Below are 13438 nucleotides of genomic sequence, written 5' to 3' on the forward strand. Positions count from 1 at the left end.
GACACCAATGTATGTGTAGTGTCACTGATTGTACGAGATTTAAAATAATTGAAAATCCCATGACAAGCTTTGGTGGCTTGCATGCCAAAAAGAGACTGCCAAATAACAAGATCACATAAAAAAATATGCAATAAATTGAGGATCAAGTGCTTAAAGATGTGTGCCGAGAGAAGGGGCCCACATGACTTCCTGAGGAGGTGTAAGGAGGGCTTGGGCAGGTTTGTATGGTCTACCAAGTATTTAATAAAAGTGCCCTCATCCCCTTTAAAATAATTTATCCACCTTTTTAAAAATAAATAATGTATGCACTTGAGTAAAAAATATGTAGTAGTGCATATTTTTCTTCAAAAATTTTAAATTTTTTTTGAGATAAATAGAAAAAATCGCTACCTTGAGATGCATGCCCAGGTTGTATGACATGAACACAATTTCTTTTACCTTAGACAACAATTTTGTCCAAATGAGATAAATTTTATATGGAAATAAGGGTTTTTGGGTGCTTTGAGCTCAACAGTGATGTCTGTTTGGACTCAAAGTGACCCAAAATAAAAGTCCCCCTTGGTCTAATAAAAAAATCCTTTACAAAACTAGATTTGAAAACCAGCTCTAAAACTCTCATGAAGAGAACATGGACATGAAAGTCTGTAGCTTTGATACCAGGTTGAAGTTGAGAAAAGCTCAACCCACAACTCCTAAGGATTACTGTATGCAAACACCTATCATAGAAAGAGACAGACAAAGTTACAGAGGCAAGAATTCATAGATTCATGAGAGAGGAGACATTGCTATTGAATCAAACAAAAATATATTTGTGTGAATGAAGTATTACAAATAAATTAATCCTTGTGATCAAATGGGGTTGCAAGCTTTGGGTTTAACGATGGAGGAAACTCCGTAGTTAAGAGCACTCAGGCTGGAGTAGTACTGGGATGGGTGACCTCCCGGGAAGTCTTGGTGCTTCACCCCTGTGAGCATCACCTAGATCTAATGAGTGCTAAGTGTTCCATTTATTCTTATGAGAGATGGATTCATGTTGAATCACTACTCATGAAACATAGGTCAATGAGTTTGACTCAAAATCACACAGCTAAATCCTGATAGCAATATCACAATTTGACTTGCTGTGGAAATTTCCTACTTATCAAATTAATCCTTATTAAGGAGATCAAAACCTTAAAAGGTAGCACCTATATTGCATGAGAATAATTAATAAAAGAATTAATTACTATATGGCTAAAGTTTAGCTTAAGTAAATAGAGTTAATAAGGAAACATCTTATTACTCTAACAAAAATAATACAAGGAGGTTGGAGAGCTATTTACACAATACAAAACATATTGAGAAGGCAAAGCTATGCGATTATAAGATAAATACCTATTTGAGTTACTTTCCAAACTTGTGGTGTTATATGGGTGCAAAGCACAAACTAGTGAAAGATAAGCTTGAAAAATATGTAGAAATGATTGAAAAACACTTATTTACAAGCAATTTTAAAGTTGAGGCCTCACTTCCCTATAAAATTACCCCTGTTGAGATATGGACTTTTGTCTTTAAAGATAATTGTTATGACCAAGTTATAATGTCACTTGAAAAAATAGAAAACATGAAGATTAATGGGTGACTTAGGTTTGCAAGACTTTAAGAGTTGCATATTATGAGCACACCAATGAAATATAACCACAAATGGATGCATAGCTAAGAAATTTATCAAATGGATCAGTAAACCTATAAAAAAATTATTAAACAACATGACCAAAAAGTTTAGAGTAATGACATCGGGGGAGATAACAAGTAGAAAGGTACAACAATATATTATTGAGAAGTTACATGCATCATGCAAAGGATACATGAAAATTGAAATTAAATCAAGAGAACAAAAAAAATTCATTGCTTATTTAAGAAGTAGATCTCATAAGCTTATATGTGAGACGTACACATGAATAACATCTAAAGAAAAAAGAAGACATTTTTATATTTTTACATGTACAAGTAATAGAAATATTTAAATATTAAAAAACACTAACATTTACAATAAATAAAAACAATAGAAATTAATTTCTCTTTTTTAAAAATAATTCCCAACAAGCTTAACAAATTAGGATCTATTTTGAAATCTTCCGAAAGACTTTGAAGACTATTTCTAATAACTAGTATATTAGATTAAGCTAATTTTTTTGAAAACTTCCCAAAGTTTTGAAGACTATTTCTCACTATTCCCACACAATCACTCCCAAGATAGGAGCGGAACTAATCTAGCTACAAAATTTTAGTTAACTTGTCTCTCCTTCACTTTGCCAAACTTTTAATTATTTTAACTTTACTAAATTTCAAGAACAGCTGTTCTCTTCACTTTACTAAACTTTTAATTATTTTAACTATGGAAATTTTATTACATTTTAACCATTAAAATTCGTATAGTCTTAGAACTGGGTAAAATTTAAGTATTACTCATTGAGTGTTTTATGTTTTAAATCCTTTGAAATCAACGAGCAGAAGCAGGGCATCTCGTATAACAGCGTTGCCTTTTGTGGAGTAATATAACAGAAAATTAATTAATAACACCACCCTCGGCAGCAGAAAGCTTTGAGTAATATACAGTGGGAAGTAGTAGTATGATTAGGCGAGCCATGAGTTCCATCTTCAAATGCTACCAGTCGGTGCCGGCAAGCACAAGGCCATGTTGGGGTCTCTCAGCGCCCATTAGGCTCCCCGCAAATGGAAGTAGAAATATAAATGGGGGCTTTTTAGTCCTACACGAAAACATTCTCGCTCCCTCTATCTCTATGAATGCAGCGTCAGCCAGGTTCATGTCTGCAATTCCTGTTCATAAAATCAAAGTGGAAAATCCCATTGTTGAAATGGATGGTAATGCATAGTTAAACCCAATATATTTGTTTGTTTTGTGGCAAAACCCAATATATTTCTTTGTTTTGTGGCAAAAGTTATTCATAAATTCACGTCTATATGTGTGTGAGTTGCAGGCGACGAAATGACTAGGGTCATCTGGCACATGATAAAAGACAAGGTCAGCATGTATTACTATTTAATCTGGGAGCTTCTTCTTCCTTACTAAATAAAATTCTTCCGCTATCAGTTATATTGATATATTCTATAGTACTGGAAGAATTGCTGGAAAACACTAATGCTCTGCTGTATCTTTTGTATTCCATCTTGTTAAAAAGCTATATCATTTATGTTAGCTCATTGTGTTTTAGTTAAAAAGCACCTTCTCTATCAGCCAGACCATGTTTAGAAGGGTAGATGACAATTCACCGCACATAACTCTACCACTTATGGTATAATATCTTGTTTGTGTAATAAATAGCACGATTTTTGTACTTTTTCTTTCATAAATCATGTTCAACCCATGTAATCTTTACAACGCTTTACATAATTGTTACTTTTTGATTTATTTAATCGTTATTAACATACCACAAATGTGATCATTGCCAGTTAACATCTCAGCTAAATGAAAGATACAAACAATTTTATGACAGGAACATATTAGTACACAAGTTCACGAGTGTAGGTCGTCTAGCACTGCTTTATGATATCATGATCAGTTCATAACAACAACAATAATAATTATTAATACCAAATAGAGAAATCTTAAGATGGATCATTTTACAAATTGTGAGGATTCTAAGTGCACTACGTCCAACAGTTGACGAGATCAGCATTGCATTTATCAATAAACTGTATCAAAATGAACATCTGCCATATGCTAAAACGTTGACAATTTGACAGTGTAGATAAGTAGCACCTCATTCATGAATGATGACTTCGATTGTACAAACACTTGGTAAGGCTGCCTAAATCCTGGTTTTAGATGCAATGGTGCACTAAAACCTCAATGATGTGAACAATAATTTCAATTCACCCCAACCAAGTGGACTTAGTTTGCTTGTCAATAAAGAAGATCATATTGCCAGTGACCTAGGATACATGGGGTAACTCAACTTAATTATTGAAGCTAACCAAGTTATTCCATCCACAGTTATGTATACATATAATGTTTGATTTGTCCATGCATAATGACCAGCTAGAAATAGGAAGGGGATGTGACCCTACTGCATCCTGTTCTCATTATGTGTTTCACTAATATTTTCCCACTTTCAAGTACATCCTGGTTGGAAAGAGGAGTTGCAGTGGATCCCATACTATACCTTTGCTGCTTCCTACCTCCAGTTGGTTGCTAGCTGTGATCACAGAGCACTGTGATGGGAAACTGAATCAGAACTGCTCACCACAAGGTTTCTCACCTCATGTGTGCTATTATCGTTGCACACATCCACAACTGAGGTACTGTTACCGGGTACCTCTACCAACACCTCCTTTGAAGAAGTGGAAGCTCTTGCTATTTCAAACTCCCCACATGTCTTGGCTTCCCCCTCAACAATAAGTCCCTGTAAATCTTGATTCTGGGACCCATCCAAAGACTCCTCAGAATCATCACCCAACGTCTGGTAAGGAATACTAGATTCGTTGCAGCTCATAACATCCTCAAATGAAGCATCAGAGGTGTCCATAACACTGGTATCCATATCTCCTAACAAAGCCCCAACTGCTGTCACCTGACTTGATACACATGACTCAATGTCATGTTGTGAATCAATATCAACAGACTTCGCTGTAACATCTGGATCACAAGTACCATAGCTGGACAGCTCCATGGTCTCGCTTGTCTCACCTGAGAAAGATGCTACTTCCTGCTCTAAAACAACATCACGACAACTATCATATAAATCTGAGCTCACACTCTCCGTACAGTCTCCAATAACAATCCCCTCTTCTAGAGAGACTAAACAATCAGTCATAACAACTGCCTCAATTGCCTCTGCACTATCCACAACATCAATTCTAGGATCCTCAATCTGCTGAAGCTTAGTATTGCTGTCTTCCACTGGCACTGATACATCCACTTGTCCCTATGTAGAAACTCCATCATAATGACTACATATAGGACTGGTGACCATCATACTAAACACAGGCTCATCCACATTATGAGCGCATGCCGGCAAGAACTCAAGACGTTGCCCCTGCATCCTCAGTGTTGGCCTGTTAAAAACAGAAACCATGTACCGAGCTGCCCTATCCACAGTCACCGGATCTAATAATCTGGCCTCCAACCTTTTCTGATTTAGCTTAAGTCTTTCCATACTCTCCCTCAAAGCATTTATTTTCTCACTATTTTCCCCACTACTCCGCCGGCTTCTTGAATTACTAGTTCTCCTGTGTTTGTCTGTAGCTGGAAAATGTGAGAGTTCTGGTCACTTCAATTATAACAGCAGATTTGAAATAACAATGATTTTTCGACCCCACAGGATGGCAAGAAATTCCTTTACTAATTAGCTGTTTGACATTTTGTCATACGCTTGGCAAGCAATTTCTCATACCACTTCGTTTTATGTTGTAATCTTGTGGAATTACAAATAGATTTTTTAAATTGAACCAAGATATATATATTGAAATGCAATGAAATAATAATAGCAGCCCATCCCTTTCAAGTATAGTCCTTGCGAATACCATGCTAAATAATGAGAATTACAAGAGATGAGCAATTATGAAAATGTGTACTTATTTTTCCCTTGCTCATGTAACATGTGCTGAAACTACAATACTGAAGTGTCAATGAGCTAATAATGTTATGCACAATGGGTATCCAGCTTCTCCACCAATCACAGCTCTAGAATGTTAATGCCACAACAGACCAAAATGACACCAATCCTAATGTGTAGTTGCAGCAGAATGTACACGTAAGTGTGATGCTGAAACAGATACCTCTGCAAGAAGATAATAGGGCCTCCAAGATGCAGCCCGATCCTTGGCAAGGTGACCCGATGCCAATATACAATAGCACCTGATTGCTGCAGTTATACCCACCCAGATGCAATGAGCAAATGAAATACTGAAACACCCAGTTCAGATGCACAGACACAAATATCACTCAGCCCTTGAGTTACAGAAGACAAGCACGCTAGCATACAGAAAACTCTAACGTCATAATACATAACGTCCAACAACAATGAATTTGGGCGCCTGATTCCAGAATCCAAAGTGCTGCCAATGTGTGGCTGACACAATAGTGAATCGCCTCAATCCCAGATGCTCTAATGATCCTCTGAAAATGCAATTCGCCCTTCTAGATAATCACCCAAGACTTTGCAAAGCAATGCCATTGAGTATTGTTATTTGTATGCAGAATTTGTACCTCTTGAAGCAATTAGATCACTATAAATTCTCAACCCAGCTGATATCTTCCCAGCCAAAGACAACAAATCAATGAAAGATACAAATGAATTTACAGAATTCAGAATGCCAATTCCATTATACCTCAACAATGGAAAGGAAAATCACCACACTCAATCGGAAATCCTCTCCAAGAAAATAATAGAAGTAGTTAGACAATTGGATGCTTTTCTCTCCAAATGGGCTCATATTTATAACACAATATGACAGTCAGCTTCTTCTTCACACTTTCACTTTAGAAGCTTCATCTTCATAACACCACTTTATAATATTAAATAACTTAAAGTGCCATTATAATAATAAAGCATCATTAATTAATCAATAAATATGAACCCATCAATAAATGACTCCATCTAATGCAGACGATGACCAACTGCCAGCGCCACCAATTGCACTGCCAAATATGGCAACTGTTGAAAATAGATTTACGAAAAATAGCAAGCCGCAATTGAGACTCAAATCTCAATGCCAGCCCATGAGAGCCCCGATGATGAGCTGACCTAGCCAACTACAAAGACTTGCTAAAAATGGGGAGATTACATTCCTCCCTTCCTAAGATTGCTTGTTTTTGGCTTCAAAAGTTTGATTTTATTGTTCTCACGACAATACAAGTTTTTTCCCTAAACAATGTAAGTAGAGATAAAAGTTCGTCCCTTCACGAAAAAGCCCAAAAATTCATTTTACTTGCACTTGCAGTCGGGATTAAAACCCCGTCCATAAACTTGTCTTGCATGGAAAGAGATTTTTTTCCCCCTATGTGCACCCACCTACAAGCACATTCAAAGCACATTTTGACTCTTTTTCAAAGCTGCAAATGGAATACTAAAACCTGTTTGTAGGTGGTAAGTACTTTTCAAAAGTGACTTTTAATGGGACTTAAAAACTCCACTTACAAGAAGAAAGTCTTCCCAATTATTTATATATCCCTGTGCAAGGATGAAAGATCCTGGCTAAGAAAATTCAAAGAAATATTGAGTTTGTTTGAGACCTTAACTTAGACTAGCGAGAGGAAATTGTTTTTTTGATTTTGTTATTTTTTGAGTTTGGTTGTTTTTCATTTGTTATTTGTGTTTTTTCACAATATTGAATGACTATGCTTAAATAATAGGATTGAAAGGAAATGCTGGAAAGTCTTATGTTGACTAACTTAATTGCTCCATAAACACCTAACTTTGAAATGAATAAGAATGATTCCAAGTTACAATGTAAAGCTACTGCTGCATATTCTCCTAAAGCAAGTGTACCAGGCCCAAGGACTTTGAATTATGAGTGCTGAAAGATGAATTCCACTCCAACTAGGCATGTGCATTGGTGTTGATGAATTTTGGGCACTAATAAAGGACTGTCCTACAAAGTCAATTCACAGCCTTCAATCCTATGTTACCCCAAGTTTTCAGGATGGGGGGACAGGGAAATAGGTTTTCAGGTTTTTGCCCGAGCAGGGGACGGCTATATATATATATATATATATATGTATATATGCCGTCCATATATATATATATATATATGTATATACATACATACATACATACATGTGATGCAGGAGCATCTTGCATGGGAAAATTATTGAAAAAAAAAAAAAAATGCGGAGGAGAGAGAAAGTGACGAAAATTAGAGGAGAAATAATAAAAAAAAATATAAAAAAAGAAAAGAAAGGAAAAGAGGGTTTCTATTTTCGAGGTGTATAGGTGGCATAATATAAAAAAATAAAAAATAAAGGATTGTCATTCCATTTATCGAGGTGTGTGGGTAGAATTTTAGAAAGTTATGAATATTGTAGAAAGTTGTGGATATTGTAGAAGGTTATGGAAGTTGTAGAAGGTTGTGGAGGAATTCTAGAAGGTTGTGGATAAGTCATGTATTGGGTGGTCAGTGCCTATTTAAGCAAGGCATATGAGCATTTCTAATCAAGCTCAAGGAGAAGCTCGAGGAGTGGAAGCTTGAGAAGTGGAAGCTCGAGAAGGAGAAGCTCGAGAAGTAGAAGCTGTGGAAGGTAAAGCTTGGAAAGGTGAAAGTTGTGGAAGGTGTGAAGGAGAAGGAGGAAGTGAAGAGTGATTTTTCCTGAGTCTGTGAACAGAGTGCCGAATGTGAGGCAGTTTACAGCAGGATTGTGATGGACTTGTGAGTGTGTAGACAGAGCGCCGAATGTGAGGCAGTTTACACTTGGATCTTGGATAAGGTTAGAGAAGAGCTAGTGACTGCGGTTTAGAAACAAGGAGGTTGCTTAGTGGCTTGCGAGCACAAGTTGAGATCTCAGAGGTTTCTACCAGAGTGTGGATCTGGACTAGCTTGGGTTTGGATTAGATCTTGAGAGATCTTGTAGAAATGTTAATGTAATTGGTATTGGATTTTCAAGTTTAATAAAATTTCTTGGGAAGCATTTTATCTCTCTTTGTCTTCATATTGTTGCATTCTTGGTTGTGATTTGGTAAGGGTGGTGTGGCCCTTTGTCAGTGGTATCAAAGCGTACCTTCATCAGTGGTATCAGAGTAGTACTTCATTAACATGTATGTATGTATGTATGTATGTATATGGACGGCATATATACATATATATATGACTTTTCAAATATATTCATCAATTTCATCACCATAACATAGTTTAAAACTTTAAAGTTATCAATTCCATTCTTCCAATAATGATACATCAATGATCATAGAGCAATAGCAATTAGCATCGAATAGAATCATCATGAAAAATAGCATCATTTTCAATCATCTAAGAATACCAATAGTAAGTCATCAAATGAATCAAATGAGAGAATGAAAAACATCATAGATTCATATCGCAAGGTTGCAATTTTCAACTTTCAACAAAATGAAAGACTAAAATGTTTAAGACTTAAACTTTAAACTTTTAAAGTATCAATTATAGTTTATCAATGATCATATAATCATTCCATCAATGAATCAACTATCAATGAGCATATAATGTCAAGACAAAACACTCCAAGTCTGAAATGTCAAAGTCAAAATGAAACAAATATACTATGATAGCTGCAAAAATATGTCAGGCACGAGATTGCAAAGTAAAATAAAACTTTGTTATATAAACAATGTAATAAACTTAAAGTTTTATAAAATATGATTTTTTTAAATTTATAATTTATTTCAAGTATTCATTCCAGCATGCAGGGAAAAAATCAAATTTTAATGTTTTGGGGCCAAAATATACTTTTTTAAATCAGAAACTTTTAGGAGTCCCCAAAACAGCTAGGAAATGAACATTAAAATCAAATTTTAATGTTTTGGGGTCAAAATATACTTTTTTAAATCAGAAACTTTTAGGACTCCCCAAAACAGCTAGGAAATGAATAATCAGTCCCTGGGGTTCAGAAACTCATTGACCGTTTCCTAAGTTTGGGGGATGCGTTTTAGAAACTTGGGGCTTAGGGGTGGAAACGCATGCCTGGCTAACGTAGCTTGAATCAGATGCTAGATTGAAGCCGAACAAACCCCTTGATCAACTATTATATGGCTGTAGACACCCTTAACTGCCTGACGTCTCTGCCTTTGATTGCAATCCGTCCTACAATTTTTATAACCATTGTTCAGTGCCAAAGTGGAAGCCCAATCCTAGAAGTGTGCCAGGATAGCAACAACATCTTCTGGGTGAACACACAACAATTTTAATGTTATAGATTTGTGATTGAAGTGATTGGAACCACTTCCAGGGGACATTACAAAGGAGGTGATTAAGTGATGGAATGATGACAACATAGAAAGCTTTCAAGATTGATTTCAAGTAGGTGATTTGTTGATGCCATCAATACAGAACAATCAAGGATGCAAATTCATATTTCAGTTTGTGATGCTTTCACCAAACCTGGACATTTAAAACATGGGGCATCCTGTAGCAGCATGAAGACCAACAATGGTAACATCATATTGATCGTGTCTTGTCAGGTGATGGAGCCCTATTTTTTGGCAAAAACTAGGGCCTCCATTTATGAAGTTGGAGGCTCAAAAAGAGATAATCATTGAGGACAATGATCTCATAAACAAATATTGACCAATGAAGATCAAATATATACACATAGGGTACAAGCAGCATCTATCTTTTATTTCCAATCACTTTAAAGTTATGGTGTAACTCCATATTAATTAAGGGTTGTAGATGAACTTATAACACTTCTTTGAGCAGCAAGCTGACCTGCCGAAGTGTCCTAGGTCTATGATAGTCACAGTCATGTTTGAGTTGCCACTGTCATTTGGAATCTACTTTCATTTCATAATCATTTTTGAAGTTTATAATGTGTGCTATGTTGGTGTTTTTCAACTATTGAACAACAAAAGCTCAAAACCAAAGTAATAATGCTCACAAATCTAGGGTTAGCTAATTCCCATTAACAATTATGTGTGTATACCATTTGGGTCCAACTTCAACAAAACCGAGATTGGTTTTCTACTGTTTAGGTTCTGTAGAACCAAGGTGGGTATACCTAAGGGATGATTCAAAATGAATGCTGTTGTATGAGAATTTTATTAGTTTCATTCTGATTTTGATCTTCTATCTTTGATATATACATAGTTATCCATTCCTTGACATTTTAGATGATACACACCCCTTATAAGCAGATTTGCTCACAATTCTTCTCAGATTTGCAAGTATTTCGAGCAATAGTAGCTAACTAAAGCTTAAAGGTTACATGCAAACAAGTGCTGACCATCCTTGAAACTCTTCAAATAGTAAAATAAAGTTGATTTTGATTTTCGACTTGGTGTTTATTCATGGTCTACATATCTGCAGACTGGATTAATTAGTTCAGTGCCTATTCCATTGGGATTCAGAGTCTACTCCAATTTATAGATCTGATTTGTTGCATTACAACAAATATTATCAGCAATTCTTACTGGAATTCATTCTTATAGACATCCTTTCTATTACCATAGCAATCCCATCAAATTCACTAAAGCATTTACTTAATTCATTGTATCAATAGCAATAATGAATTGACATACAACCTAAGTGTATTGCATTCAAGTGGACAAGCTTTGCTCATACAATATCAGAATAACTAGGTAATAACAAAGGAAACAAAATTCAGCAAGAACAAATATGGGGATAGTTCAATTTTGTATTAATCTCCTTTTGAAGATTTGCTTACAATTGTAATAAAACTCTGAATGACTCTAGACTAGATATTAGACCCCTGTAATATCAATATATTCCAAGTATTTGCAGAGAGAATACATCATAAGTTTTGCATACTTTTAACTGGACCGAACCATACTCAATATAAACTAAAATTGTATTAGAAATCGAGCCCTTCTCTAGCCTTGGAATCTCACTTATATAGTGTGAGATGCAACAATCTTTAGGCATAGAGAACTGACAACTGTCCTAGACAAAAGATATTTACATTTAGTTGTCACAAAAGACAAAAACTGTGTAACAGAAAGGTAATACATCCGATTATTCTCTTGGTAGGCCCCTCTTCTGTCACATCTTCAAATGCTACAAATCCCATGATTGGCCTTTATTCACTCTGAATCCTTGGCATATGTAGCTATCAAATTTGCCAGTGATGTGTCAGGCTCTGATTCCTGTAAATTCACCTCTACTCTGGCATTTCTACTTATATCATCATGTACTAGCAAGGTGACAGTTATATTTGGTTTCATTTCTGCCACATCATCCATTCGGTCCATCGTATCTTTCACACGAGATGATTGGCCTTCTTTGTCTTCTTCTTTCCCATGCACTGGTGGAAGTGAATCGATGATCTGTATTTCATCTTCATGTGTCTCATCATCTGTAATGGACACCCTTGGATGTCCCAAAAAAAAACTAAACCAAATTGCTGAAAGGAATTATGTCAAACAGTTTGCATTCAACTTCTTAAAACCCCTTATAACTCCGGAAATCAAACGTTTTTATGGAATTGGTATCATACAACATAAACAAGAAAGAAACTACAATAATATGCAAAGTGGAAATGAATTACTGCTAATAAAATGTTATTTTCAGAATTCATAAAACCAAATACATGGCAGATTTATCAACTCACTAATTACTTCAGCAATATTGTCATAATACTCCAACCCATGCTTACGAACTTGCTGCTACAATACTTTGTCCTCCAATCAGTCCACTACCTTCATAATACCATTCCCTCCAAGCGGCATAAGCGTCGGACAAGTAGTGAATAAGATATGAGCAAAATATCAAATCTGCCTGTAGCCGGAAATGCAACTAAACTGCCTGATAATGAAGCCAATAAGAAAGAATTCCAAAGGCCAAACCCCAAGGGAATGACGTCTAGAATGTTACAAGAGAGGATAGACGTCCTCAAATGCCAAGAACAAAGCTGCAACTCACACACCAATTTCTTCTCATATTCAACCTGTCTAATGAAGCCACAGATGCTTCCTTTTATTCTATTCCCACGGGTCCGCTCAACTCATATGGGCAATGTGGGATAAAAGATGTGTAATATAAAACATATATTAAAATACCCCTTATGTCTCCCTTGGGTACACATCACCATAAAATAAATATTGAAGTAACACTTTAATATTTTACAATTAAATTAGACGTTACTTTAATAAAACTTCAGGCATTAAAATGTATTAGCAATCGGACTCCGAATAATGCGAGTGATAGCTCATCGGAAAGCTCTCACCGAGGAGTATCGAATCCAATCACCAAAATTGACCTGCATTGTGTCCTGCCAACTTACTAAAAATAGTAAGTATGCCTGAAACTGAGTAAATCAACTTCGTTTTGGCCCAAACTGGAAATGACTAGGCCAAAACACTCCAAGATCCCATTAAACCCTTCGTTAGCCCTCGGGACCATGTAGAACAAGGCTAACGCACACACACTTGGTCAACTGCTAAAATGGGGACATTAGATCATCATCACTTTCAGCTCCTTCCAACTGTTCATTAGAAGCAATATCTGCCATTCACTTTTCAAAAAGTGTATCATTTGGCCAATTAAATTGTAGAATATCCTGTTGCTTCTTGATAACATATTCACCCTCTTTGTCAATATCAACAAAATCTTGTTTCAAAGAATCAAAGAATATTCGGGCTTTCACCATTTCTTCTGTTGTGGTGGCCTACCATGTATGTCCTGTTTCATTAATGATTTTATTCATTCTTAGACAAAATAAATCATCTAATTCTTTAGCCCATTCATCTTTATTTTTCAACTTATTCTTCTTATCCAAAGCACATGGGAA

At 35.8% G+C, this 13438-nt stretch overlaps 1 protein-coding gene across 1 annotated transcript in view; it reads left to right on the forward strand.

Annotated features, from left to right (window-relative positions):
- Positions 1-2443: 2443 nt before the first annotated feature.
- Positions 2444-13438, forward strand: part of LOC149551928 (isocitrate dehydrogenase [NADP]-like) — a 191743-nt gene continuing 180748 nt past the window's right edge. The window contains exons 1-2 of the mRNA XM_089787428.1: positions 2444-2865; positions 2982-3025. Of these exons, the coding sequence (XP_089643554.1) occupies positions 2613-2865; positions 2982-3025 (297 nt within the window). The 5' untranslated portion in view covers positions 2444-2612. The remainder of the gene's footprint in view (positions 2866-2981; positions 3026-13438) is intronic.

The sequence above is a fragment of the Cupressus sempervirens genome, chromosome 6 (genome assembly GCF_028749045.1).
Source record: "Cupressus sempervirens isolate cs-2001-9-10 chromosome 6, ASM2874904v1, whole genome shotgun sequence".
Taxonomy (NCBI): Eukaryota; Viridiplantae; Streptophyta; class Pinopsida; order Cupressales; family Cupressaceae; genus Cupressus; species Cupressus sempervirens.